Raw genomic sequence first — 25,911 nt, 5'->3', positions numbered from 1 at the left:
AGGTCCTGCTCTTCCTGCCTGGAGATTCCATGGAGGCTTCCCGCACACTGGCCTGGCCAACCCCCAGATCAACCCCCAGCCAGAGCCCAGAGCAGCCCCCGCTGGGGCCCAGACATCATGCCCTGGGATGGGCCCAGCCCCGTGCTGACCAGCCGCCCTGCCTGGCTGTGCCCCTCCCAGCCCCACAGCACTGCGCTGTCCTCTGAGAATGGCCAGTGGGCTTCCTGCTCGTCCTGCAGCTCAGTGCCCAGTTTGGTGGCCGAGTCCGTGTTCCTTCAGGAGGCTGAGATCCAAGCCATCCTGGGAGAAAAAGTTTGCAAGACTACATCTCTAAAGCAACTAACAAAAACCTGGGCTGGGGGCATGGCTGAGGTGCGGGACAGCGTTTTAACCCTGGTTTCCAAACATGACACCCACAAAACAAAACAAAAACAATGACAAAACCAACAAAAAGGTAACTTTATTAGATTTGTAATGAGTACCTTCCTTTTGGGACAATGTCACCCCTTCCCTCATTTTATTAGATTTTTTTTTTTGCTAGTCCTGGGGCTTGAACTCAGGGCCTAGGCGCTGTCCTTGAGCCTCTTTGTGCTCAAGGCTAAAACTCTACCACGTGAGCCACAGCACTACTTCTGTTTTTTTTTGAGACTTTGTTGGAGATAAGAGTCTCATGGACTTTCCTGCTGAGCTGTGAGCCACAATCCTCAGATCTCAGTCTCCTGAGTAGCTAGGATTACAGGCATGAGTCACCAGTGCCTGGCTATATTATTCAGTTTAATGTTCTAGCAGACTGAAAGGAGAGTAGCTTTAAAAATGTTTTCCAGCTACAGACCTGGACAGGGTCAGCAGGAGCACTGGGCTGCAAGGCCCGCTGAGTCCACGTGCCCTTTGCAGAGGTCAGCCTGACTCCCGCATGGGGCCTTCTGGAAACTTCCCCGGGGGGTCACCCTCTTCAGTGGCTTCCCCTTTGCACCCAGAGTGGGGTTCCCTGGCAGTGCCCAGCGTGGCCTGCCCTGCCTGCCGATGGGAGGGGCCAGGCTGTGGGCTGCGGGCCTGAGGCCGGAGCACGCATCCTGCAGGCCCAGGGCCGGACGAGGACCAGGGCACCGCCCAGCCCCACTGCTGCGTCCAGGTGCTTTTGCTCCTGAGGTTCCAACCCAACTCCCCAGGGGCTCGGAGTCCCCGTCCACCGGCGGTGCGCTAATTACAGCCTGGCGGCCCCTCCGCCCAGCTGGCCTTTGAAGCGTGCAGGGCCCCAGGGCCCGCGCGCCCGAACCCTGCAATTGCAGCGGCCCTGGGGCAGGGCGTCCCGGAGTCCCAGCGTCCCGGCCTTTCCAGCCCTCGTTGGGGAAATTACAGTGCGGCTGGCGCAGCAGGCAGAGGACGCGGTAATCGGCAAGGAATGTTAAGAACATGGTTTGTGTGGGAAGGTGGGCTTGGCCCCGAGCGAGGTGGGGACGGGGCACCCCAACAACAGCAGATGACAGTGGGGGGCCCTGTGGGCTGGGGGGGGCTCAGGCGGTGTCCACGCCGCCCTCCAGCCTCAGCCCTGCCATGGGGGGTGGCCAGCGGCCGCTTCCCTTCCGCCAGGGCGGCCCCTCGGAGCTCAGAGCCAGGGAGAAGTCACCCGAGCCGGGAGGCCGCCCACCCCTCCCGGTGACACCGAGGCCGGTCTCTTGGAGGTCCCTTAGCCCCGTCCACAGTTGCTTCCCACAGACTTGGCAGCCTGGGAGCTGATGTGGCAGAGCCCCTGATCCGGGCTGCCCCCCACCCCCCCAAACGCCACTCTGGCGCAGAAAGTGGCTGCGAAGGAAAACCGCGAAGAATGGAGGTGGGCCTTGCAGGGCGCGCTTTGTTTTTTGTTTAAAAATCTTATTTCTTAATCTTCATATGATTGTACAAGGGGGTTACAATTTATTTACTTACTTATTTATTTACTTATTTATTTATTTTGCCGGTCGTGGGGCCTGAACTCTGGGCCTGGGCGCTGTCCCTGAGTTCATTTTGCTCTAGGTGAGTGCTCTACCACATTGAGCCACAGCGCTACTTCCAGCTTTTTTGTGTAATGAATTGGACATAAGAACCTCACAGACTTTCCTGCCAGGGCTGGCCTTGAACCATGATCCTCGGATCTCAGCCTCCTGGGTAGCTAGGATTTGTGAACCACTGGCACCCAGCTGCCTTTATTTTTTTTTTAAAATTCAAATTTACTAAGCTGATCCACGTCCCTGTCCCTGGGGCCAGCTGCTACAACAGCGCGAGGGTGAGGATGCGCACGTGCGGCTCAGGTCGGAGGGCACGGGCCCGGGGTGCCGCTGAGTGGAGCCCGCCTGCCTGGTTGGTGTCTGTCTGTCTCCCTTCCCTGCTTCATACAGCTTCTTCCTCTCTTCTTCAACATGTCCCACAATTCTGTATTTGGGGCCGGGACATCGTGAACTCAGCACCGAGGGCCGGTGGGGGTTTCCTTCCCCCGCACATGAGTGTACAGATGCACACAGACACGCACACTCAGACGCGCACACTCAGAGGGACATCGTGAACTCTGCACCCGAGGGCCTTCCTTCCCCCGCACATGAGTGTGCAGATGCACACTCAGGCTCAGCTTTGGCTCCTGTAATCTCAGGTATGCACAAGTGTTTTCACAAGCCCAGTCAGGGTGCAAACCCTCGTGCACCTGCCGCAGATCTGCAGCCTAACATCTCCACGACAGCATGCCCTGGTGTGCGGGCAGCCTGCACACGTGTGTAAACACACCAGTGCCCAAGGCAGCCAAGCACAGAGGTGCACATGTGTGCCCTGCAGAGAGACACACACGCATGCGCACACACACACGGGCAGAAGCACACTGCACAAACGCGCCCTCACACTCCCCAGAGCTGTGTGTGCGTCTGCGGCATCGGTGACCCCACCTTCGTCCCCCCAGCCCCAGCCCTGCACAGCCGTCACCCGGCTGCACGCCTCCCTCCCAGTCTGCACCTGGCGGAGCCTCCTGCCGGGGCAGATCTGGGATGGTGACTTAGCTCAGCTCGCCACGCCCCCAGTCACCACCCCGCGCGGCCCCCCCCAGTCACGCTCCTGCCAGCCGCACACTTGCTCTGCCCGTGCTCTGCCACTGGGCCTGCCCCGTGTGGGCACTGTACACGGCGTGAGCCACGTGTACCCCGGGAAGCTCAGTGCGGCGGGAGGCTTGGGTGGGACCTTCGAGAGCTCCGCAAGCAGTGGTTACCCAGGCGGCAGTGCTGCAGGGGACGGGCCACGGACGCAGCCACAGACCACGGGGCATGGACGCAGCCACGGGCCATGGGCCATGGGGCACAGACACAGCCACGGGCCACGGGGCCACGGGGCACAGCCACAGACCACAGACGCAGCCACAGACCACGGGGCACGGACACAGCCACAGACCACAGACCATAGTCCCTGGATGCAGCCACAGGCCACAGACCACAGGACACAGTCCATGGATGCAGCCACAGACCCCAGGCCACAGATTCAACCACAACCATAGACACAGACATAGACTGTGGGCCATGATGAGCCCCGCAGCAGCCACAGTCCATGGCCATGTCCGTGGATGGAGCCCACCTTCCCTGGGCTGGGGGCCCGGCGTGGCCCCCACAAAGTGCAGAGCAGCATTTTCCTTACTCCCCGTGAGCGCCCGCTCCCTCTCACGCGGCTGGGATGGCGCCCCTGCAGTCTGCCTGGACCCGCTCTGGAGGCCGGAAGTCCAGGGCCAGGCTGGGCAGGGCTGCTTTCTGGAAAGGCTCTCTTCCGGAGCTGTGGATTCCATGTCATATAGCTTTGTCTCCATGCCTCCATGCTTGATTCTGGGGTGATAGGGGAATTGTGGCTACTCCTGGGTCACACAGTTCACTCCTGACATCAGATGCAGGTTTTGGGGAGATGCTGGTTGCTGTGTGTGGGCAGTGCTGAGCCTGAGGCGCCCTCCCCTGACCATGTCCTCCTCCTGGCCATGTCCTCCTGACCATGTCCTCCTCCTGGCCATGTCCTCCTCCTGACCATGTCCTCCTCCTGACCATGTCCTCCTGACCATGTCCTCCTGACCATGTCCTCCTCCTGCTGACCATGTCCTCCTCCTGACCATGTCCTCCTCCTGACCATGTCCTCCTGACCATGTCCTCCTGGCCATGTCCTCCTGACCATGTCCTCCTGCTGACCATGTCCTCCTGCTGACCATGTCCTCCTGCTGACCATGTCCTCCTCCTGCTGACCATGTCCTCCTCCTGACCATGTCCTCCTGACCATGTCCTCCTGACCATGTCCTCCTCCTGACCATGTCCTCCTGACCATGTCCTCCTGACCATGTCCTGCTGACCATGTCCTCCTGACCATGTCCTCCTGACCATGTCCTCCTGACCATGTCCTCCTCCTGACCATGTCCTCCTGACCATGTCCTCCTGACCATGTCTTCCTGCTGACCATGTCCTCCTGACCATGTCCTCCTGACCATGTCCTCCTGACCATGTCCTCCTGCTGACCATGTCCTCCTGACCATGTCCTCCTCCTGACCATGTCCTCCTGACCATGACCTCCTCCTCCTGACCATGTCCTCCTCCTGCTGACCATGTCCTCCTCCTGCTGACCATGTCCTCCTGACCATGTCCTCCTGACCATGTCCTCCTCCTGACCATGTCCTCCTGCTGACCATGTCCTCCTGACCATGTCCTCCTCCTCCTGACCATGTCCTCCTCCTGCTGACCATGTCCTCCTCCTGCTGACCATGTCCTCCTGACCATGTCCTCCTGACCATGTCCTCCTCCTGACCATGTCCTCCTGCTGACCATGTCCTCCTGACCATGTCCTCCTCCTGACCATGTCCTCCTGACCATGTCCTCCTCCTGACCATGTCCTCCTCCTGCTGACCATGTCCTCCTCCTGCTGACCATGTCCTCCTGACCATGTCCTCCTGACCATGTCCTCCTCCTGACCATGTCCTCCTGCTGACCATGTCCTCCTGACCATGTCCTCCTCCTGACCATGTCCTCCTGACCATGTCCTCCTCCTGACCATGTCCTCCTCCTGACCATGTCCTCCTGACCATGTCCTCCTCCTGACCATGTCCTCCTGACCATGTCCTCCTGACCATGTCCTCCTCCTGACCATGTCCTCCTGACCATGTCCTCCTGACCATGACCTCCTCCTGACCATGTCCTCCTGACCATGTCCTCCTCCCCTGGCCACGCTCCCTTCCTCCTCTTTCTCCTCCCCTCCCCACCCCCCTGCAGGCAGCTGCTCCCTTTAAGGACTGATTTGGCTGGGGAAATTCCTGACACTGGCGGTTGACAAACCCACACCCCTCTGAGGGCTGGGCGCCAGATAAAAAGCCCCTCCTGGCTACAGCAGCACCCAGCGGGGCGCGAGGAAGGGTGGGGTTGCCCGTCTCTGACAGAGCGAGGGACCCGGCGGGGGGTCCCCAGAGGGGCTCGCAGGCCCCTGGCTGTGCCGGAGACCCTGCAGAGACGCAGAGACGTTGCTGCTTCCCTCCTCCTGGCCCTGCCAAGATCACCGGTGCAAGCACCCGGCCTGAGACCGCGCTGGGAGCACACGCCAGGAGCACCCGGCCTGAGACCGCGCTGGGAGCCGCACGGGGGGAGCACCCGGCCTGAGACCACGCTGGGAGCCGCACGGGGGGAGCACCCGGCCTGAGACCGCGCTGGGAGCACACGCCAGGAGCACCCGGCCTGAGACCGCGCTGGGAGCACGCGCCAGGAGCACCCGGCCGCACCCGGCCTGAGACCGCACTGGGAGCACACGCCAGGAGCACCTGGCCTGAGACCACGCTGGGAGCCGCACGCGGGGATCCCCGCCTGAGTCCCGCACGAGGGAGCTCTGGTGCTCTACGTTTTTCTGGTTTGCTCCCGGCTACGCGTGGATTCCTGGGTTTCCTCAGGGGAAATGTGTGCTGCCAATGACTGACCCCCGGCCTGTGGGGCCTGCGGTCCCCTGGGCGCCCCCTCCCCGGCGAGCAGGCCCCCAGCCTGCGGGGGAAGCTGGGCGATAGGCCGCCCGCGGGCCTCCGGGGCTCACCGCTGCGGCAGGAGCTCTTCCTCCCGGGCCAGCATGCTGTGACGGCCGCCGCGCCTGGTCACGGACTCGGGCGTGAGGAGCGGTGGCGGCGGGCCTGCAGGCCGAGTGGAGCCGCCCATGTCTGCCCTGCTGGCGCTGTGCGCGGCCCTGGTGCCCCTGTCCGCCCCGGGCAGCGTTGCCCAGCCCTGGGAGCCATGCTCAGGTAAGGTGGGGCTGGGGGCGCGTGGGTACCCTGCGTGGAGCCGGAGGCCGCGGGAGGGCGGGCCCCTGGGGTCGGAGGGCGCGGGTGCTGGCGCCAAGCGGGTGGACCATCTCCGCCAAGTGCCGAGCTTTGAACTGCACGGGGCGTGCCAGGCTTCAAAGAGTTAACCGGCAGCCGTGCGGCTGACGCGTGTGTGTACCTGCTCGGCACCTGCCTGCGGAATGAAGCAGCTGCGGCCCCGCGGGCTGGGATGGGGGGGAGGGGGGGACACCCCGGCCTGCATGGCACACAGTAAAGGGGCAGTCGGGGCCCAGCCAGGCCCACGGAGAATGGTGACCCGGCCTCGGCCCCGCACACCCGGTCCGGCCCCCAGCAGCGGGAGGAACCCAGCAGGCCCGGGACCGATGTGGGCTCCTCCCTCCTGGAAAGGGCGTCTCTGCCAGTCGGAGGGCTCCTCAGCCAGTGACCAGAGGGCTGAGACCAAGAGCCCCCAGGAGCCCAGCCGCAGACTTGCCATGCCCCCAGCACGCCTCTAGCGTTTTGTTGCAGATAGCTGATCCTGGCTACTAGAAAGCACCTACATGTCCTCCTGGTCTGGCTCTGCCCTGACCACTTGGCTCCTTGTGCCATGGCCAGGATCTGGCCCTGACCACGGGCTGCATTCATGGTGGTGGCAAACCCTAAATCAGGACAGCCAGGGCCGCGACTTGCCGTAGCTGCTAGCTGTGTGCCGGGTGACCAGGCTCTGGGTGAGCAGCCGTGGCTGCCCATGCCCCCGGGGGCGGGCAGAGGCAGACCAAAGGCCCGGCGACCGGTGACCACCGGTTCCAAGCAGACGCACCTGCCTGCAGTGGCTTGGGATGGGTGGAAGCCCACGGGCTGCGCGCATGCAAAGCTGGGACTCGCAGGTGAGGGAAGAGGCCAGGGGCCGGCCTGGGGCTGTCTCCGTGTGGCGGGGGGACCCAGTGCCACCTGAGCACCCAGGACGCCTGGGCTGGGCTGGAACTCGGGCTCACAGGGCTGCCCTCCCTCGGGGGTGAGTCACTGACAAGTGCTTTCATGTCCCTGTCAGCATACAACAATAATAAAGGTTATTTATAAAGCACAGCGCTCCCCCCCCCAGGTACACTGCGGATAGGTAAAGATGACCTACTTAGAGACGCACCAGCGGGAGGAAAGGCAGGGATAATAAGCAGTGAAGTCTGGATCGCTTCCAGCAGACGGTGTCCTGGCCGCCCAGGACTCGGGTCCTTTCCCAACATCACTTTGGTTCCATTCAGGTGTGAAAAGCGCCTAGGACCTGGCCAGGTGTGTGCGGCGGCGTGTTTTGCCTGCCGTGTGGGGGCCAGGCTCCTGAGTCCTGGCCGGGGCTCCGGGGTGCATCCAGGTGCCCCAGCAGGGGGTCGGGCCAGGGCACAGACAGAAGCGGTTGTCACACGTGTGTCCTGCATGCGCGTGTGTCCTGCATGCGCGTGTGTCCTGTGTGCGTGTGTCCTGTGTGTGTGTGTCCTGCGTGCACGTGTCCTGCGTACACGTGTGTCCTGTGTGCGCGTGAGTCCTGCGTGCACTGTCCTGCGTGAGCGTGTCCTGCGTGCGCGTGTCCTGCGTGCGTGTGTGTCCTGCGTGCGCGTGTCCTGTGTGCGCATGTGTCCTGCGTGTGCGTGTGTCCTGCGTGTGCGTGTCCTGTGTGCGCATGTGTCCTGCGTGAGCGTGTCCTGTGTGCGCATGAGTCCTGCGTGAGCGTGTCCTGTGTGTGCATGTGTCCTGCGTGCACGTGTCCTGCGTGCGTGTGTGTCCTGCGTGCGCGTGTGTCCTGCGTGTGCGTGTGCCCTGTGTGCACGTGAGTCCTGCGTGCACGTGTCCTGCGTGCGTGAGTCCTGCGTGCGTGTGTCCTGTGTGCACATGTGTCCTGCGTGCACGTGTCTTGCGGGCATGTGTCCTGCGTGCGCGTGAGTCCTGCATGCACGTGCATTCTGTGTGCGTGTGCGTCTTGCGTGCGTGTGTCCTGCGTGTGCGTGCGTGCACGTGTGTCCTGTGTGCGCATGCGTCCTGCGTGTGCGTGCATCCTGCGTGCATGTGTCCTCCGTGCGCGTGCGTCATGCGTGCGTGTGTCCTGTGTGTGCGCGTGTCCTGCGTGCACGTGTTCTGAATGCAGTGTCCTGCGTGTGCGTGAGTCCTGTATGTGCATGTGTCCTGCGTGCACGTGTGTCCTGCGTGTGCGTGAGTCCTGCGGGTGCATGTCCTGTGTGCGCGTGAGTCCTTTGTTCGTGTGAGTCCTGCATGCATGTGTCCTGCGTGCACGTGTACTGTGTGCTCGTGTCCTGCATGCACGTGTCCTGCGTGCGCGTGAGTCCTGTGTACGCATGCATTCTGTGTGCGTGTGCGTCTTGCGTGAGTGTGTCCTGTGTGCGTGCATGTGCGTCCTGCGTGCGTGTTTCCTGCATGTGTGCGTGTGCGTCATGCGTGCGTGTGTCCTGTGTGTGCGCATGTCCTGTGTGTGCGTATGTCCTGTGTGTGCGCGTGTCCTGCATGCACGTGTTCTGCATGCAGTGTCCTGCGTGTGCGTGAGTCCTGTGTGTGCATGTGTCCTGCGTGCACTTGTGTCCTGCGAGCACGTGAGTCCTGCGGGTGCATGTCCTGTGTGCGCATGTGTCCTGCGAGCACGTGAGTCCTTTGTTCATGTGAGTCCTGCATGCACGTGTCCTGCATGCACGTGTACTGTGTGCTCATGTCCTGCATGCATGTGTCCTGCGTGCGCGTAAGTCCTGTGTGCGCATGCATTCTGTGTGTGTGTGCGTCTTGCGTGCGTGTGTCCTGCGTGCGTGCGCATGCATCCTGCGTGCACGTGTCCTGCGTGCACGTGCGTCATGCGTGCGTGTGTCCTGTGTGTGTGTGTGTCCTGCGTGCATGTGTCCTGCATGTGCGTGTGTCCTGTGTGTGCATGTTTCCTGCGTGCACGTGTGTCCTACGAGCATGTGAGTCCTGTGGGCACATGTCTTGCATGCGCGTGTGTCCTGCGAGCGCGTGAGTCCTGTGTTCGTGTGAGTCCTGTGTGCACGTGTCCTGCGTGCGCGTGTTCTGCATGAGCGTGTCCTGCGTGCGTGTGTCCTGCATGCGCATGTCCTATGTGCACGTGTGTTCTGCGTGCACGTGTGTTCTGTGTGTGTGTGAGTCATGCATGCATGTGCATCCTGCGTGTGTGTCCTGCGTGTACGTGAGTCCTGCGTGCACGTGAGTCCTGCGTGTGTGTGAGTCCTGTGTGTGTGAGTCCTGCATGCACGTGCATCCTGCATGCACATGCATCCTGCGTGCGTGCATCCTGCGTGCGTGTGCATCCTGCATGCGTGTGTCCTGCATGCGTGTGTGTCCTGCGTGTGTGTGAGTCATGCATGCGTGTGCATCCTGTGTGTGTGTCCTGCGTGTACGTGAGTCCTGCGTGCACGTGAGTCCTGTGTGTGTGCGTCCTGCATGCACGTGCATCCTGCGTGCGTGTGCGTCCTGCGTGCATGTGTCCTGCGTGCGCATGCGTCCTGCATGTGTGTGTACTGCGTGCGCGTGAGTCTTGCATGCGTGTGAGTCCTGCGTGCACGGGGCTGCCCCCCAGCTCTGTGCAGGAGCAGCTGTGGCTCTTCCACGCCTTCCCTTCTTGTTCCGGGCTGCGGCCTCCAGCATGGGTTCACAAACCGGGTGGATGGTAGAGGATCGCGGCCGGGACCTCCAGGGTGCCCTGACCCCTGGCGGCCAGGAGAGCGTGTCTTCACACCTGTGGCCCGGGGATGGCCGCGTGAACCCAGCCTGGCCCAGACCCAGTCAGCCGCTTCCTCGATCCGCTCGCTGAGCAGGGCCCAGCTCTCTGGACAAGAGGCCAACATGGGGGTGCCTAGAGTTGGGGTCAGCAACCCCAGGAGGGGCAGATGGGGAGCCTGGCCTTGCCCTGATCCAGCCGGCCTGGGGACCCCATGCTTGCCGAGGGCTAGCCAGCCCTGTCCTGTGAGCGCTGGGCAGTCCCGGGGAGTCACTGTGGACTGTGGGCTGTGGCAGGCCACGGGAAGGGCTGCTGGACACGACCTGTGCTGGGCCCCGGGGACATGTGGAGGCCGCACGGAGACTCATTCCCTCCCCTCCCTTTGCTCTCCGTGTCCACCGGTGGCAGGGAGCCGCTGCTCAGCCTGCTGAGCACCAGTGCCCCAAGACCCCGGACTGCCCCGTCCTTCTGGGAGGTCCGGGCCCGGGCCCGGGGCTGAGCAGCCTGGGCGGCCCTTGCAGGTGCAGCAGTCCTGCCGGGGAGAGGCCGGGCAGACTGGGTGGCTGTGGGAGCCCTCCGGTGCCCAGACAGTGCTGGGGCTGGGCTGCACACCCAGCTTGGCCGTGGCCGTTGTGGCAGCGTGGACGCCCTAAATCATTAGCAGTCTTCATTGAGGAGAATGGATTTTGATAGCTTTTCTGATGCACAGTGGGAAATAGAAATAAACTCCTGCGCTGTCCAAAGCTTGGTAGTTACAGGTGGGAAGAGTCAGACGACCATTTTGCTTGTTTGCTGACATCACTGTGCCGGGTGTTCTCCAGGTGGATGGTTGGCGGACGGCCGCTGGCCCTGGGGTCCGTGGATGCTTCTAGAGGTTGTGGATGTTGTGGAGGTTGTGGATGTCTGCCTCTTCTGCGACTCAGCCAGTTCTTGTTCTTGAATAAGGAATGCCAGGACAGAGGGGCAGAGCCCTGCCGGCTGCGCCTGCATGAAGGCCGCCGTGTCCACTCTGCCACGACCGGACTCCCTCTTCTACCGCATGTGCCCCAGCTCTGTGCTGAGACAGGGTGGGCAGGGTGGGCAGGGCAGGCAGCGCGGGCAGGGAGGGCAGGGCAGCGCGGGCAGCGTGGGCAGCGTGGGCAGGGAGGGCAGGGCAGCACGGGCAGCGTGGGCAGCGTGGGCAGGGAGGGCAGCGTGGGCAGCGTGGGCAGGGTGGGCAGCGTGGGCAGTGTGGGCAGGGCGGGCAGCGTGGGCGGGCAGGGCGGGCAGTGCGGGCAGCGTGGGCAGCGTGGGCAGTGCGGGCAGCGTGGGCAGCGTGGGCAGCGTGGGCAGGGTGGGCAGCGTGGGCAGTGTGGGCAGTGTGGGCAGGGCGGGCAGGGTGGGCAGTGTGGGCAGTGCGGGCAGGGCGGGCAGCGTGGGCATCGCGGGCAGGGCAGGCAGGGCGGGCAGTGTGGGCAGGGCGGGCAGCGTGGGCATCGCGGGCAGGGCGGGCAGGGCAGGCAGTGTGGGCATCGTGGGCAGGGCGGGCAGGGTGGGCATCGTGGGCATCGTGGGCAGGGCGGGCAGGGTGGGCAGCGTGGGCATCGCGGGCAGGGCAGGCAGTGTGGGCAGGGCGGACAGCGTGGGCATCGTGGGCAGGGCAGGCAGGGTGGGCAGCGTGGGCAGGGCAGGCAGCGTGGGCATCGCGGGCAGGGCGGGCAGGGCGGGCAGCATGGGCATCGCAGGCAGGGCGGGCAGGGTGGGCAGGGCAGGGCGGGCAGCATGGGCATCGCGGGCAGGGTGGGCAGGGCAGGGCGGGCAGAGCAGGCAGCGTGGGCAGCGTGGGCAGGGCGGGCAGTGTGGGCAGCGTGGGCAGGGTGGGCAGGGCAGGCAGGGCGGGCAGGGCGGGCAGCATGGGCATCGCGGGCAGGGCGGGCAGGGTGGGCAGGGCGGGCAGGGCGGGCAGCATGGGCATCGCGGGCAGGGCGGGCAGGGCAGGCAGCGCGGGCATCGCGGGCAGCGTGGGCAGTGTGGGCAGGGCGGGCAGCGTGGACAGCGTGGGCAGGGCGGGCAGCGTGGGCATCGCGGGCAGGGCAGGTAGGGCGGGCAGCGTGGGCAGGGTAGGGCGGGCAGCGTGGGCATCGCGGGCAGGGCGGGCAGGGCGGGCAGCGTGGGCATCGCGGGCAGGGCGGGCAGGGCGGGCAGCATGGGCATCACGGGCAGGGCGGGCAGGGTGGGCAGGGCAGGGCGGGCAGCGTGGGCAGGGTGGGCAGCGTGGGCAGTGTGGGCAGCGTGGGCAGCGTGGGCAGCGTGGGCAGGGGGGTCCCTATCCTGTCAGGTCTTGGGCGGCAGCTGCAGTCCTGGTCCTCGGATGTGGCCCTTGGAGCCCACGCCCCTCCTAGAGCAAACCTGGGATGGGTGAGATTCCTGTCCTGACCTCTGGGAGGCAGGGCCGGTCCCCTGGCAGCCGGGCCCGCGCCCGTGTGTCTGCACGCCCCTGTGCAGTGCTTTGGGTGCACTGACAAGCCCAGGCCGCCATCCCGCAGCCAGCTCACCCCGCCTCCCTCCTCCCGGCGGTTGGCACGGCCCTTCAGGCAGGGCGGGGACAGCCAGGTGTGTGGCGCCCTCTGGTGGGGGGGCACAGACCCACATCACAGGCGGTCCCGGCACAGACACCTGCTCCTGACGCCACACGTCTGGAGAGAGCAGGGTGTGACCCCGCGGCGCAGCGGCTGGCAGAGGACAGCCGGCCTTCAGGGACAGGACAGAGCCTGCATTTTAGGCTTGTTTCTGTCAAACAGGGCACCTGTGCAGCACGGCAGGGCTGTGAGCGTGGCGGGGTGGTGTGTGCTCCCGTCCTGACCTCTGCCGGGCACCGTGGGGCGGTGCGTCCTCCGTGGACCCTGTATTTGTGGGGCCTCCTCCCTCCCATCAGGCTCCGAGCCCCTGTTATTGTATAATCGCACTGTCATGATTGCGGTGTTGTTCGGGGCTACCATTTCGTGTGTCAGGAAAGGAGTCCATGTCTTTTCTGGGCAACGTCCCCCCTCCTCTGCTCTCCCTGTTTCTCCTTTGCCACGTGTTGCAGAGGTCATTTTCCAGTAGCGCATACCGACTAGCATGGCTGCATTCCTTCCCCCTTCCCCCTCCTTTTCTGCCATCCCCTCTTTATCCTCCTTTTAAAAAAACAACAAAAAAGCAAAAATAAACACCACCAACACCAATACCAATAACAACAAACCTATGTTTCCATTTCCTGGAATTCCCTTAGATAACCAGTATTTTAAAATGTTTAGGGGAGTTACACTTTAGGGTTCCTCCCTGATGGTGCCTTCCTTTAGTCTGTGTGTGCATGCCTAGAGTCTCGTACACATGATCATGTCTAGTTGTATTTTAGATCTGGCATCCACACTGAGAGAAAACATGTGCTGTTTATCTCTCTGATTTTGGATCGCCTCACTTAACATGATTTGTTCTTGGTCCATTTCCCTGCAAAGGACACACGTTTATTCTGTCTAAGGGATGACCAATTCCATTGTGTATAGGAACCACGTCTTTGGATCTACTCATCTGTTGTAGGGCATCTGGGCTGTTTCTATACCTTGGCTACTGTGAATAGTGCAGCAGTGAACGTGGGTGTGCAGGTGTCTTTATGGTCTCCTGGCTCACGATGTTCTGGGCAGATGCCCAGGTGTGGTAAGGCTGGGCCACAGGGAAGGTCTATGTGTAGTTTTTTGAGGAGCCTCCAGACCGCTGTCCAAGTGTTTGGACTAGTTCACAGCTGTGCAGTGGGTTCCTTTCTCCCACCCCATCAGCAGTTGTTGTCTGAATTCTTGATGGTGGCCAATCTCACTGGGGTGAGATGGAATCTGGGAGTTGTTTTGATTTTCATTTCCTTTATGGCCAGGGATGTTGAGCATTTCCTCATGTGTTTATTTGCCATTCTTTCTTCTGAGAAGTCTTCCTTTAGCTCCTTTGCCCACTGATGGGTTGCTTTGTTAGTTTGGGAGGGGGTTAGTTTCTGGAGTTCTTTGTAAATTTAGGATTTTTGGCTTTTGTTGGATGTATTGCTGATAAAGATCGTCTCCCAGTCTGTTGGCTGTCTTTCCAGCTTAGACACTATGTCCTTTGCTGTGCAGAAACTTTTTTATTTGGATACAAACCTATTTGTCAAGTCTCTTTCCTATCTGTTGTGCCTCTGGGACTTTTTTCAAAAAGTTCTTGCCTACATCTATAAATTCTAGTGTTTCTCCTTCTCCCTCTTGCAGTAGTTTCAAACTTCCACGTCCGATGTTAAGGTCTTTGATCTGCTTTGGGTTGATATTGGTGCATGGTGACAAACAGGTTCCACTTTTAGTTTTCTGCCTACGGAGGCCCAGTTTTACCAACACCAATGACTGAAGAGGCTCTCTTTCCCGCCATACATTTTGGGCTGTCAAATATCAGATAACTAAGTATAATAGCTTTATTACTGGGTCTTCTGTTCTGTTCCATTGATGGCTGGGCCTGTTTCTGTGCGGTACCAAGCTATTTCTGTTACAGCTCTGAAGTAGAGCTGAGCTCCAGGATTGTGATACCACCAGCATTGCTTTTTGTGCCTAAAATTGCTTTGGCTATTTGAGGTCTTTTGTGGGATTGTTTGGGTGTAGAATATCATTGCCATTTTGACAGAGTGTTCTAAATTTGTAGATCACCTCTGGCAGAACCCTAGGCCCCTTTTGTGGGGAGCAGTTTTGGAAAGCCGGCCAGGCCAGGGGCAGATGCGGTCCTCAGGTCAGGACAACTGTGTCTTCTGACCACTCTGAGGGTCTCAGGAGCTGCTGTCTAGTGGTGTGGCCGCTGGGTTGGCAGCGGGGCCTCGGCTCGCTCCCACGGGAGCCGCGCGAGTACAGATGTGGACATGGGGGGGGGGCTCCGGGCGGAGACGGGGGAGGCATCCTGGGTCTCTGGGCCTGTGGCTCCGGGCAGGGATGGGGGAGGCATCCTGGGTCTCTGGACCTGTGGCTCCGGGCAGGGATGGGGGAGGCATCCTGGGTCTCTGGACCTGTGGCTCCGGGCGGGGATGGGGGAGGCATCCTGGGTCTCTGGGCCTCTGGGGGCCCAGGGGAAACCCAGCCAGAGGGATGTTCTGCCCCAGATGCTGCTGTGGGGATCCCGAGGCCCCGGGGCCCGGCCTCTGTCTCTTGGCTACTCAGGCTGCTCCGGGCTGTGGTAGCTGCTGGTAGTCTTCCTGGCACACTGTGTGTGTGTGTGAGTGTGTGAGTGTATGTGTGGGAGAGAGAGCTTTGGATGAACCCTGGCACGGAAGGGTGCATGGCGACCCGCTGGGCGCCCGTGGGCAGCGGGAGCACTGCTACTGCGCCCCACAAAACCTGGGGGGCTGCCCAGAGCCCGCGAGCAGGAAGGCGGCAGGACCCCCGCGCCCACGGCCAGCACGGCGCCAGAGAGGCTCAGCGGGGCGCGGCGGCTGCAGAGGCCCAGCCCGGAGCCCGGGAGCGGCCTGGGCTCTGGAGCTGTGCGCTGCTCTTTAGACCGGTGCGGCCTGCGCTTGCGGCCTGCGTGTGCTGAGGCCAGCACCCCGTGACCTGGGAAAAGATGGAGCCTCAGGAGAGGCAGCAAGAGAGGAGCTGAGAACACGCGGACGAGGGCAGAGAGGGGGCTTTGTTTATTGCAGGTCAAGACAGGGTGGGGAGGGAGGAGACGCCGCGGGGGGGGCAGAGAAGCCCAGGCTGGGGAGGCCCCTGCCTCAGTGGCTCAATGGCCCCCCGAGGCGCGATGGGCTGGCTGCACGCTCAGCATCCGACGCAGGGGCGGGTGGGCGAGACCGGCACCGAGGCTCCTGCGGCAGCTCAGTCCTGCAGGCAGCAGAGGCCCTGGGTGGGGGGTGGAGGGACCGGCACCCACGGCCCCAGGCCGCGCCCATCAGCAGCTGCACTGGCCCGGGGAGCCGCCACAGCAGGCCTGGCGGGAGCAGGCAGGGCGGCACAGCAGGGACACGCACGAGGCCGCCGGGCGGCAGCAGCCGGGCTGGCAGCAGGGGGCGCAGCAGGAGGAGGTGGGCACGCAGCAGGCGGGCCTGCACACGGGCCTGCACAGCAGGGACACGCTGGAGGACGGCGGGCAGGGCGGGCAGGGGCTGCAGCAGGGCTGGCAGCTGGAGGACTGGCAGCAGCAGGAGGAAGCCCCGCAGCACACGGGCTCACAGCACACGGGTCTGCAGCACACGGGCTCACAGCACACGGGCTCACAGCACACGGGTCTGCAGCACACGGGTCTGCAGCACACAGGCTCACAGCACACGGGCTCACAGCACACGGGCTTACAGCAGACAGAAATGCAGCAGGACGGCTGGCAGGCTGAGCAGGGGCAGCAGCAGGGCTGGCAGCTAGACGGCTGGCAGCAGGAGGGTGTGCAGCAGCTGGCGCAGACGGACTGGCAGCAGGGGCTGGACGCACAGCCCGCTGGGGAGCAGAGGAAGGTGAGGCAGGGGGCGGGGGCGCAGCCGCGGGGCTGGCAGCAGCTGGGGGCGCCGCAGGGCTCGCAGCAGCTCTCTGGGCAGTCGTCCACCTGCCAGGAGGTGTGGGTGCAGGCGTCGGAGCAGACGGACATGGTGGAGGCGGCCATGGCGGCGGGGCTGGGAGGAGCGGGAGGTGTGAGGAGTGTGAGTGTGAGTGAGTGTGAGTGAGTGTGAGGTGCTTGGGCTCCTGGGCTTTTATACAGCCCAGGTGTTTTCAGCCGGGCACTCCGGGCGTCGGCCCTTCCTTGTTGGTGGCCCTTCCTTGTTGCTGTTTTGCGCTGGCTTCAGGGTCCTCATTAACTCTGGTGTATTTACACAAGGCCCTGTTCTGCCGGCACAGCACAAACACGTACGGAGGGCAAGGGCCGCGCAGACGAGCCTCTGTGCGCTGGCCACGGCCGGTGCAGGATGACCTTGCTCTGCTACCAAGACCTGCTGGGCGGGAGGGGAGAGGCCGGGAGTTCCGGTCCTGCGTCTGAGCCACACAGAGCGGTGCGCTGCAGCCGGGGCGGATGGGCTGGGGAGGAGGCAGAAGGGCGGAGGAGCAGAGGGACATGGTGGAGGCGGCCATGGCGGCGGGGCTGGGAGGAGGAGGGGGAGGTGTGAATGTGGAGCTGGGTTGTCACTTTGTACTCCCCTCCTCCCCGTGTTGTCTGCTTCCCTGCTCCTAGAAGCGCCTCATTCTGGGTTGGTGTGGACTGTTCCAGAAGCCCCTGGTTATGGTATTGTGTTTTCCCAGAGAGGTGTGCAGCTTGTAAGCTCAGGGCTGTGGTGGGCGGGGCGGGGCGTGGACAGCAGGGGTGAGCGCGTGGTCTCTGCCGGCGGCGGGGGCTGGTGACGGGTTGGGTCTGCAGCCGTCTCCCCGCACGCCTCCTCTCCCTCTCCTCTGCCAGCATGTTTGGGAGGGCGGGCAGGGCCAGCGTGGCCGGGGCCTCGGGGGAGGCGCCTCTCCTGGGCCCTGGGGACAGGGTGCGTGGAGACCCAGGACGTTTGTTGGTTCGCAAAGCCCAGCAAGGCAGGGCCGCACCTCGGCGCGGACACACGGGCAGGCACGGGGCCCTGCCACCGCGCTGTGTGCTGATCGGGCCTGGGACGTCCCAGTTGGTTGGTGGAGGCTGTGGAAGTCACCGTGAAGTCACCCTCACCCCAGCCCGCGACGTCAGCCTCGTCCTCCATGCGCACTGCCCGGGCCCGAAGGTGTCCGGCGGCTCCGGCGGCTCCTCGGAGCGGTCACGCGCCTCGGTTTCCAGAGGGCGCAGAGGATGGGGGCGGAGGCCGGGCCGGAGCACCGCGTGCCTTCCCCGCCCGCTCTCTTCCAACTAAACGTCGCAGCCCAGTGAAGGGGGCATAAGAAACACAAGGGCACAGCGCCGGGTTAGACGCGTGCATCTTAGACACCTCCCCGTGAGCGGCTTCTCCCGCATCTGCGAGGTACCCTCCGCCCTCCCGCGCTCTCACTGCCCGCATGCGCTTTGGGGTGCCGGTCACGAAGGTGCCTGCCCGCCCGGCCTCCCTGCCCTGCTCCGGAGGAACCCCAGGCCCGCGGCTTCCGTGGTTGCGGCCGGCCTGCGCGCTCTGCTCCCGCCTAGCACTGTTGCTCTCCACGCTGCGGCTCGGGCCTGTGGTGGCCTCCGAGCAGTGGCGGCTAGTGGTCAAGCTCTGTGGCCAGCCTTGAAATTCCTGGGGAGCCTGTCCACAGGCTCGCGCTCCCGGGGCTGAGCCGGGGGCTCTGTGTGGGGCCCGGGGCTGACGGGTCGCAGCAGCCACGACGTGCTCCCGTGGAAAGGAGAGTCGTGGCGCCTCCACCCTGGAAGCACGCTCCCCCGGGAGCTGGAGACCAAGGCCTGCTTCTCCAGAGATGAGACAGCACCCACGCGCACCCCACAGGGAGATCGCATGGCGGGAGACGCACGGGGGGGCCAAGCGGACGCAGCTTGATGGGGCGTGGAAGGATCCGTCCTCCCCCGTCCTCCCCCCATCCTCCCCCCATCCTCCCCCGTCCTCCCCCGTCCTCCCCCCATCTCCCCCCATCCTCCCCCATCCTCCCCCGCCCTCCCTCTGTCCTCCCCCGTCCTCCCCCGTCCTCCCCCGTCCTCCCCCGTCCTCCCTCTGTCCTCCCCCGTCCTCCCCCGTCCTCCCCCGTCCTCCCCCGTCCTCCCCCCGTCCTCCCCCGTCCTCCCCCACCCTCCCTCTGTCCTCCCCCGTCCTCCCCCGTCCTCCCCCGTCCTCCCCCGTCCTCCCCCCGTCCTCCCCCGTCCTCCCCCGTCCTCCCCCCATCCTCCCCCGTCCTCCCCCCGTCCTCCCCCCATCCTCCCCCGTCCTCCCCCGCCCTCCCCGTCCTCCCCCCGTCCTCCCCCCATCTCCCCCCATCCTCCCCCCATCCTCCCCCCATCCTCCCCCGTCCTCCCCCGTCCTCCCCCGTCCTCCCCCGTCCTCCCCCCGTCCTCCCCCGTCCTCCCCCGTCCTCCCCCCATCCTCCCCCGTCCTCCCCCCGTCCTCCCCCGTCCTCCCCCGTCCTCCCCCGCCCTCCCCGTCCTCCCCCCGTCCTCCCCCCATCTCCCCCCGTCCTCCCCCCGTCCTCCCCCCGTCCTCCCCCCGTCCTCCCCCGTCCTCCCCCGTCCTCCCCCCATCTCCCCCGTCCTCCCCCGTCCTCCCCCCGTCCTCCCCCCGTCCTCCCCCCGTCCTCCCCCCATCCTCCCCCCATCCTCCCCCATCTCCCCCGTCCTCCCCCGTCCTCCCCCGTCCTCCCTCTGTCCTCCCCCGTCCTCCCCCGTCCTCCCCCGTCCTCCCCCGTCCTCCCCCGCCCTCCCCCGTCCTCCCCCGTCCTCCCCCGCCCTCCCCCGCCCTCCCCCGTCCTCCCCCCGTCCTCCCCCCGTCCTCCCCCATCCTCCCCCCATCCTCCCCCATCTCCCCCGTCCTCCCCCGTCCTCCCCCGTCCTCCCCCGTCCTCCCTCTGTCCTCCCCCGTCCTCCCCCGTCCTCCCCCGCCCTCCCCCGCCCTCCCCCATCCTCCCCCGGCCTCCCCCGTCCTCCCCCGCCCTCCCCCGCCCTCCCCCGTCCTCCCCCGTCCTCCCCCGTCCTCCCCCGCCCTCCCTCTGTCCTCCCCCGTCCTCCCCCGTCCTCCCCCGTCCTCCCCCGCCCTCCCTCTGTCCTCCCCCATCCTCCCCCGTCCTCCCCCGTCCTCCCCCGCCCTCCCTCTGTCCTCCCCGTCCTCCCCCGTCCTCCCCCGTCCTCCCCCCATCCTCCCCCCGTCCTCCCCTGTCCTCCCCTCCCCCATCCTCCCTCCCATCCTCTCCCCCCCCCCCCCGTCCTCCCCGCAGCTCTCTTCTCCTCCCCGGCTGCTGTCCTGGGGTGCAGAGGTGGTCAGTGGAGGGGGTCCCGGCTGGTCTCCTGGGGTGCAGAGGTGGTCAGTGGAGGGGGTCAGGGAGGCCGGGCTCCTGCTGCCGCACTGTTCTCTCCTGATTTCGGGGCGCGTGTGCTGTGTAGCCGCTGCGTCTCGTGTCCCTCTCTGTGGGCCTCAGCCTCTCTGTCCAAGAGGGCGCTGCTGGTGGATGTGAGGTGGGCCGGGCTGCGTCCCAGGCAGTTTAGGGCCAGGCTGTGTGTATGGCACAGCAGTGTCCCCAGGGGGAAACCACCTTCCAGCCGTAGCAGGAACTTTTCAGACCTGTCCCTGGCAAGTGGGTGTTGCCTGAGAACATGCTGCTGAGCTGGGATTCTGGTCCGGCCGGAGTTCCTCAGTCCTAGAGTTCCCAGACTTGGCTGGAAGCCAGGTTCAGTCCTCTGCTTTTGTGTCAAATACATTAAGACCAAGAAGAGGGCTCAGCCCAGCTCAGCTCAGCCCAGCCCAGCCCAGCCCAGCCCAGCACCCAGCCCAGCTCACCCCAGCCCAGCTCAGCCCAGCCCAGCCCAGCCCCCAGCCCAGCCCAGCCCAGCCCAGCCCAGCCCAGCTCAGCCCAGCTCAGCCCAGCCCAGCTCAGTCCAGCCCAGCCCAGCCCCCAGCCCAGCCCAGCCCAGCCCAGCCCAGCCCAGCCCAGCCCAGCCCAGCTCAGCCCAGCCCAGCCCAGCCCAGCCCAGCCCAGCCCAGCCCAGCCCAGCTCAGCCCAGCCCAGCCCAGCTCAGCCTAGCCCACCCCAGCTCAGCCCAGCCCAGCCTAGCCCACCCCAGCCCAGCCCAGCCCAGCTCAGCCCAGCCCAGCCCAGCCCAGGCGTTGCCAGTCAGATGTCTATATCGAGTGCAACAAATGGTTGGGGCTTGCTTTTTATTTTGCCAGTCCTGGGGCTTGAGCTCTGGGGCCTGGGTGCTGTCCGCGCTTCTTTTGCTCAAGGCTAGTGGCTAGTGTTCTACATTCGATCCACACCTCCACTTCTGGCTCTTTTGGTGGTTTATTGGAGATAAGACTTTGCTGTCAGGGATGGCTTCAAACCACGATCCTCAGATCTCAGCCTCTTGAGTAGCTAAGATGACTGGTGTGAGCCACTGGTGCCCAGCAGGTCTTGCTTTTTGTGAATCCAAGTTTCTGTTCTGCATCTTTACTGGGGAGTTGAGACCGTGTACATCCAATGTTCCCACTGAGAGGTATGGCACGTCTCCTATAATTTTGTGGTGTCGTGGTGCTCGCTTCTTCCTGCTTTACTAATCTAGTCTTCTGGTAGAGTCTTTCCTGTATTTCCTATTCTGTATTTTCCTCTTCTTTAGGAAGCATTCCCTTAAGTATGTTTTTGTTTTTTTTGGGTGCTGTTTTAGGAGTCATGAACCCCTTTAGCTTTTGTTTATCATGGAAGCTTTGAATTCTCCATCAGTTTTGATGAGTGGCTTTTCTGCATACAGTATCTAGAGTTGGCAGTGTCATTCAGGGCTGAATGCTGTCTCTCCATGTTCTGTGTCTGTGTCATTCTAAGTTCCTTGTGTCCTCTCTTTCACAGCTTTCGTATTCTTTCATTCTGCATACTTAGTGTTTTTACTGCAATGTGTCTGTGGTGTCTCTTCAGTAAGTTCTGAACACCTTCACTGCACAGATGACCCTCTCCTTAAGGCATTATTTCATTGACTTGGTTCTCAATGCCTTTAGTTTTTCTTTCTTATTCATCATCTATCCTCACAATTTGTAGGTTTGAGTTTTTAACAGTCAGAGAGGTCTTGTAAAGGCTCCCTGGGGTCTCATAGGTGTGTTTTAATTTTTAGCTTTCTAGATTAAAAATATTTTTACAATGTTTTTTATCGAATTCCTCTGCTTTTTTTCAACACGTGATACCCTGTCTCAAGTCCCTCTGTTCCACTGCCCAGGCTTTGCCTAACCTCCTTATTTGAGAAATTGAACACTTCACTTCTGGTACTTCAACTTGATCCCCGCCCCCGTTCTCTTCATTAAATTTCTGCCTTCTTTAGTTCATTCAGCTGTTTGTGTGTATCCTCTTGTTTTTTTTTCAAACACTTGTTGGATTTGTCTAGAGTTAAAAAGATTATTCCTTTATTTCATTAACCAATGTTATCATTTTTATTGAGTTCGTTGTTTAGCATCTCTTCCTCTTCATTCTGACGAAAGCCCTTTCTTTGGCTCATTGGTGTGTGAGGCACAGCCTCTCGATCTAGGACCCCCGAGCCAAGGAAGTAGGCCGAGGGGCGGTCTACCTCCCTCTCCTCCCGTGGCTTCCTGGCTCTCCCTGCAGGGTACCTGGGCAGAACATGGGGTTTGTCTGGGAATTGTCCATGAGGGCTTTCTCCAAGGCTGGCTGTAAGGTTTGCTGAAAGGAAACCGCCACAAGGATCAGGCACAAAGAGTTTATTGGAGGAAGAGCCAACAGCTGGCCCGCCCGGGAGAGAAGGGAAGGGAAGGAAAAGAGGGAGGGGATGTGGGTGAGGGGGAGCGTGTGAGGAAAGAGGGGAGGTGCGACCTCAGCAGAGGAGGGCGTGGCCTCGGAGCCCAGGGAACCGCCCACCTCCACGGGAGGTGACCTCAGCAGAGGAGGGCGTGGCCTCGGAGCCCAGGGAACCGCCCACCTCAGCAGAGGAGGGCGTGGCCTCAGAGCCCAGGGTACCGCCCACTTCCACGGGAGGCGACCTCAGCAGAGGAGGGCGTGGCCTCAGAGCCCAGGGAACCGCCCACCTCCACGGGAGGCGGGCTGGGCGGGTCAGGAAGTGACCTCAGCAGAGGAGGGCGTGGCCTCAGAGCCCAGGGAACCGCCCACCTCAGCAGAGGAGGGCGTGGCCTCGGAGCCCAGGGAACCGCCCACCTCCACGGGAGGCGACCTCAGCAGAGGAGGGCGTGGCCTCAGAGCCCAGGGAACCGCCCACCTCCACGGGAGGTGACCTCAGCAGAGGAGGGCGTGGCCTCGGAGCCCAGGGAACCGCCCACCTCAGCAGAGGAGGGCGTGGCCTCAGAGCCCAGGGTACCGCCCACTTCCACGGGAGGCGACCTCAGCAGAGGAGGGCGTGGCCTCAGAGCCCAGGGAACCGCCCACCTCCACGGGAGGCGGGCTGGGCGGGTCAGGAAGTGACCTCAGCAGAGGAGGGCGTGGCCTCAGAGCCCAGGGAACCGCCCACCTCAGCAGAGGAGGGCGTGGCCTCGGAGCCCAGGGAACCGCCCACCTCCACGGGAGGCGACCTCAGCAGAGGAGGGCGTGGCCTCAGAGCCCAGGGAACCGCCCACCTCCACGGGAGGCGGGCTGGGCGGGTCAGGAAGTGACCTCAGCAGAGGAGGGCGTGGCCTCAGAGCCCAGGGAACCGCCCACCTCAGCAGAGGAGGGCGTGGCCTCGGAGCCCAGGGAACCGCCCACCTCCACGGGAGGCGACCTCAGCAGAGGAGGGCGTGGCCTCAGAGCCCAGGGTACCGCCCACTTCCACGGGAGGCGGGCTGGGCGGGTCAGGAAGTGACCTCAGCAGAGGAGGGCGTGGCCTCAGAGCCCAGGGAACCGCCCACCTCCACGGGAGGTGACCTCAGCAGAGGAGGGCGTGGCCTCAGAGCCCAGGGAACCGCCCACTTCCACGGGAGGCGGGCTGGGCGGGTCAGGAAGTGACCTCAGCAGAGGAGGGCGTGGCCTCAGAGCCCAGGGAACCGCCCACCTCCACGGGAGGTGACCTCAGCAGAGGAGGGCGTGGCCTCAGAGCCCAGGGAACCGCCCACCTCCACGGGAGGCGACCTCAGCAGAGGAGGGCGTGGCCTCAGAGCCCAGGGAACCGCCCACCTCCACGGGAGGTGACCTCAGCAGAGGAGGGCGTGGCCTCAGAGCCCAGGGAACCGCCCACCTCCACGGGAGGTGACCTCAGCAGAGGAGGGCGTGGCCTCAGAGCCTGGGTCCTTTGCTGACTCAGGTGGCTGATGGTCAGGCAGGGGAAGAGGAATGGAGGCTGCTCTCCCAGGCAGACCTAACACTGGTGTGCTCTCGTAGAGAGGTGGCGCTTCCTTCTGGAAAGGAAGTTCTGTAGGAGGGGCTGCGCTGTCACGGTGCCCGCTGCGTCCCTGCCTCCCTGGACAGGCGTCTGGCAGGGTCAGGCATCGATCTGGACTGGCTGGAGGGTGGAGCAGACGGGTCCCGGTGTGTCCATCCGCCTCACACCCAGGGAGGGCAGGACGGTAGGCTCAGCTTCCAGGGCCGTGCTTGAGGGCGTGGTGTGGCCAGCCGAGGCTGTGGGAAACCGGAGGGCATAGCCAGGTGTGGATGCGTCAGTCAGGCTGTGTAGGAGCCCCGCAAGAGCGGTGGGGGGTCCCCTGCAGGTCAGACCCGCAGACCAGGGCGCACTGGGAGGGGTCTGAGGCCGAGGCCCTGGGGGGTGGGAGGAGGGTGGGGCGGGAAGACGGTGCTGGAGGAGAATGTGCTGGGTCCCCGGGAGCCGTTTTGGGCAGGGCTGGGGGGTTGGGAGGACGCAGCTCAGTTTTTCTCTTTAGAAAGCCTTGTGGATGTGTGCAGCTGAGCAGGGTCGGGGACAGCGGCGCTGCATGGCGGAGATGGGAAGGCTGGGCAGCTGGCTGGGGGCCGGGCAGGGCTGGGCTCCGATTCGCCCACCCGGGACCGGCAGGGCGGCGCCGGGTGTTGCCCAGGGGAGGCAGCCATGTGGGTCTGGGTGTCACACCGGCGACTCGGCGACTCCTGGGAGAAGGGCCGGCCTACGGAGCCCCTTCCGCACAGTGCCAGCGCCGTCAGTGCGCCCGGCCCGCGGGAGGCCGTTCAACCAGGAGCGCGGGAGGAAGCGCAGCGCACAGCGGGCCCAGGCAGAGCGCTTCGTTAGGTACAAAGTGCACCGCCGAGTCCAAGAAGCTGAGTGCAGCAGTCCAGAGAGTGGAGAGGGGTCCCCCGGCCGGTGACTCTGCCCGAGGTGGGAGCAGAGGAGGAGGCGGGACTATCTGTGTTTTAACACGGTCCCCTCCAGGACTAAGCAGAGGCTGAGGCTGGGCCTGAACCCAGGGAAGTCAGAGGCCCAGGCAGCTCAAAGGCCTGCAGGAGGAGGGGGAGGAGGGGCCTGTGCTCACATGGCCGCGCCCATCAGCAGCTGCACTGGCCCGGGGAGCCGCCACAGCAGGCCTGGCGGGAGCAGGCAGGGCGGCACAGCAGGGACACGCACGAGGCCGCCGGGCGGCAGCAGCCGGGCTGGCAGCAGGGGGCACAGCAGGAGGAGGTGGGCACGCAGCAGGCGGGCCTGCACACGGGCCTGCACAGCAGGGACACGCTGGAGGACGGCGGGCAGGGCGGGCAGGGGCGGCAGCAGGGCTGGCAGCTGGACGGCTGGCAGCAGCAGGAGGAAGCCCCGCAGCACACGGGCTCACAGCACACGGGCCTGCAGCACACAGGTGTGCAGCACACGGGCTTACAGCACACAGGCTCACAGCACACGGGTCTGCAGCACACGGGCTCACAGCACACGGGCCTGCAGCACACGGGCTCACAGCACACGGGTCTGCAGCACACGGGCTCACAGCACACGGGTCTGCAGCACACGGGCTCACAGCACACGGGCTTACAGCAGACAGCCACACAGCAGGACGGCTGGCAGGCTGAGCAGGGGCAGCAGCAGGGCTGGCAGCTAGACGGCTGGCAGCAGGAGGGTGTGCAGCAGCTGGCGCAGACGGACTGGCAGCAGGGGCTGGACGCACAGCCCGCTGGGGAGCAGAGGAAGGTGAGGCAGGGGGCGGGGGCGCAGCCGCGGGGCTGGCAGCAGCTGGGGGCGCCGCAGGGCTCGCAGCAGCTCTCTGGGCAGTCGTCCACCTGCCAGGAGGCGTGGGTGCAGGCGTCGGAGCAGACGGACATGGTGGAGGCGGCCATGGCGGTGGGGCTGGGAGGAGCGGGAGGTGTGAGTAGCGTGAGTGAGTGTGTGAGTGTGAGTGAGTGTGAGTGCAATGGCCGCTGGCTTTTATACCCCTCCTCTGCGTGCTGTCCTGGCCACAGCTTCCCCTTCCTGGTGTATCGGCTCCTGGCTGCGTTGGCCGTGT

At 64.0% G+C, this 25,911-nt stretch overlaps 1 protein-coding gene across 1 annotated transcript; it reads right to left on the bottom strand.

Moving 5' to 3' along the window:
• Positions 1-15,896: 15,896 nt before the first annotated feature.
• Positions 15,897-25,744, bottom strand: LOC138831912 (keratin-associated protein 10-1-like). Its single transcript, XM_070028919.1, has 3 exons — positions 25,404-25,744; positions 25,164-25,349; positions 15,897-16,233 (listed from the first exon to the last, which is right to left on the bottom strand). Exons 1-3 carry the CDS (start codon positions 25,742-25,744, stop codon positions 15,897-15,899), a joined length of 864 nt encoding a protein of 287 aa, XP_069885020.1.
• Positions 25,745-25,911: the final 167 nt, after the last annotated feature.

This window comes from Dipodomys merriami, unplaced genomic scaffold (genome assembly GCF_024711535.1).
Source record: "Dipodomys merriami isolate MVZ:Mamm:240054 unplaced genomic scaffold, mDipMer1.0.p SCAF_2, whole genome shotgun sequence".
Lineage (NCBI taxonomy): Eukaryota > Metazoa > Chordata > Mammalia > Rodentia > Heteromyidae > Dipodomys > Dipodomys merriami.
The sequence above is the reverse complement of the archived record's forward strand: the minus strand, read 5'-3'. Positions and strand labels throughout refer to the sequence as shown.

Bases quoted from the DNA above. Each gene is read 5' to 3' on its own strand.
- LOC138831912 (XM_070028919.1), bottom strand. From the start codon at position 25,744: ATGGCCGCCTCCACCATGTCCGTCTGCTCCGACGCCTGCACCCACGCC. The intron at 25,350-25,403 runs GTGCTGTGAGCC...CGTGTGCTGCAG, and splicing joins CCCGTGTGCTGCAGACCCGT to GCCCGTGTGCTGTGAGCCCG. The intron at 16,234-25,163 runs GCCGTCCTCCAG...CGTGTGCTGCAG, and splicing joins CGCCCCTGCCCGCCCTGCCC to ACCCGTGTGCTGTGAGCCCG.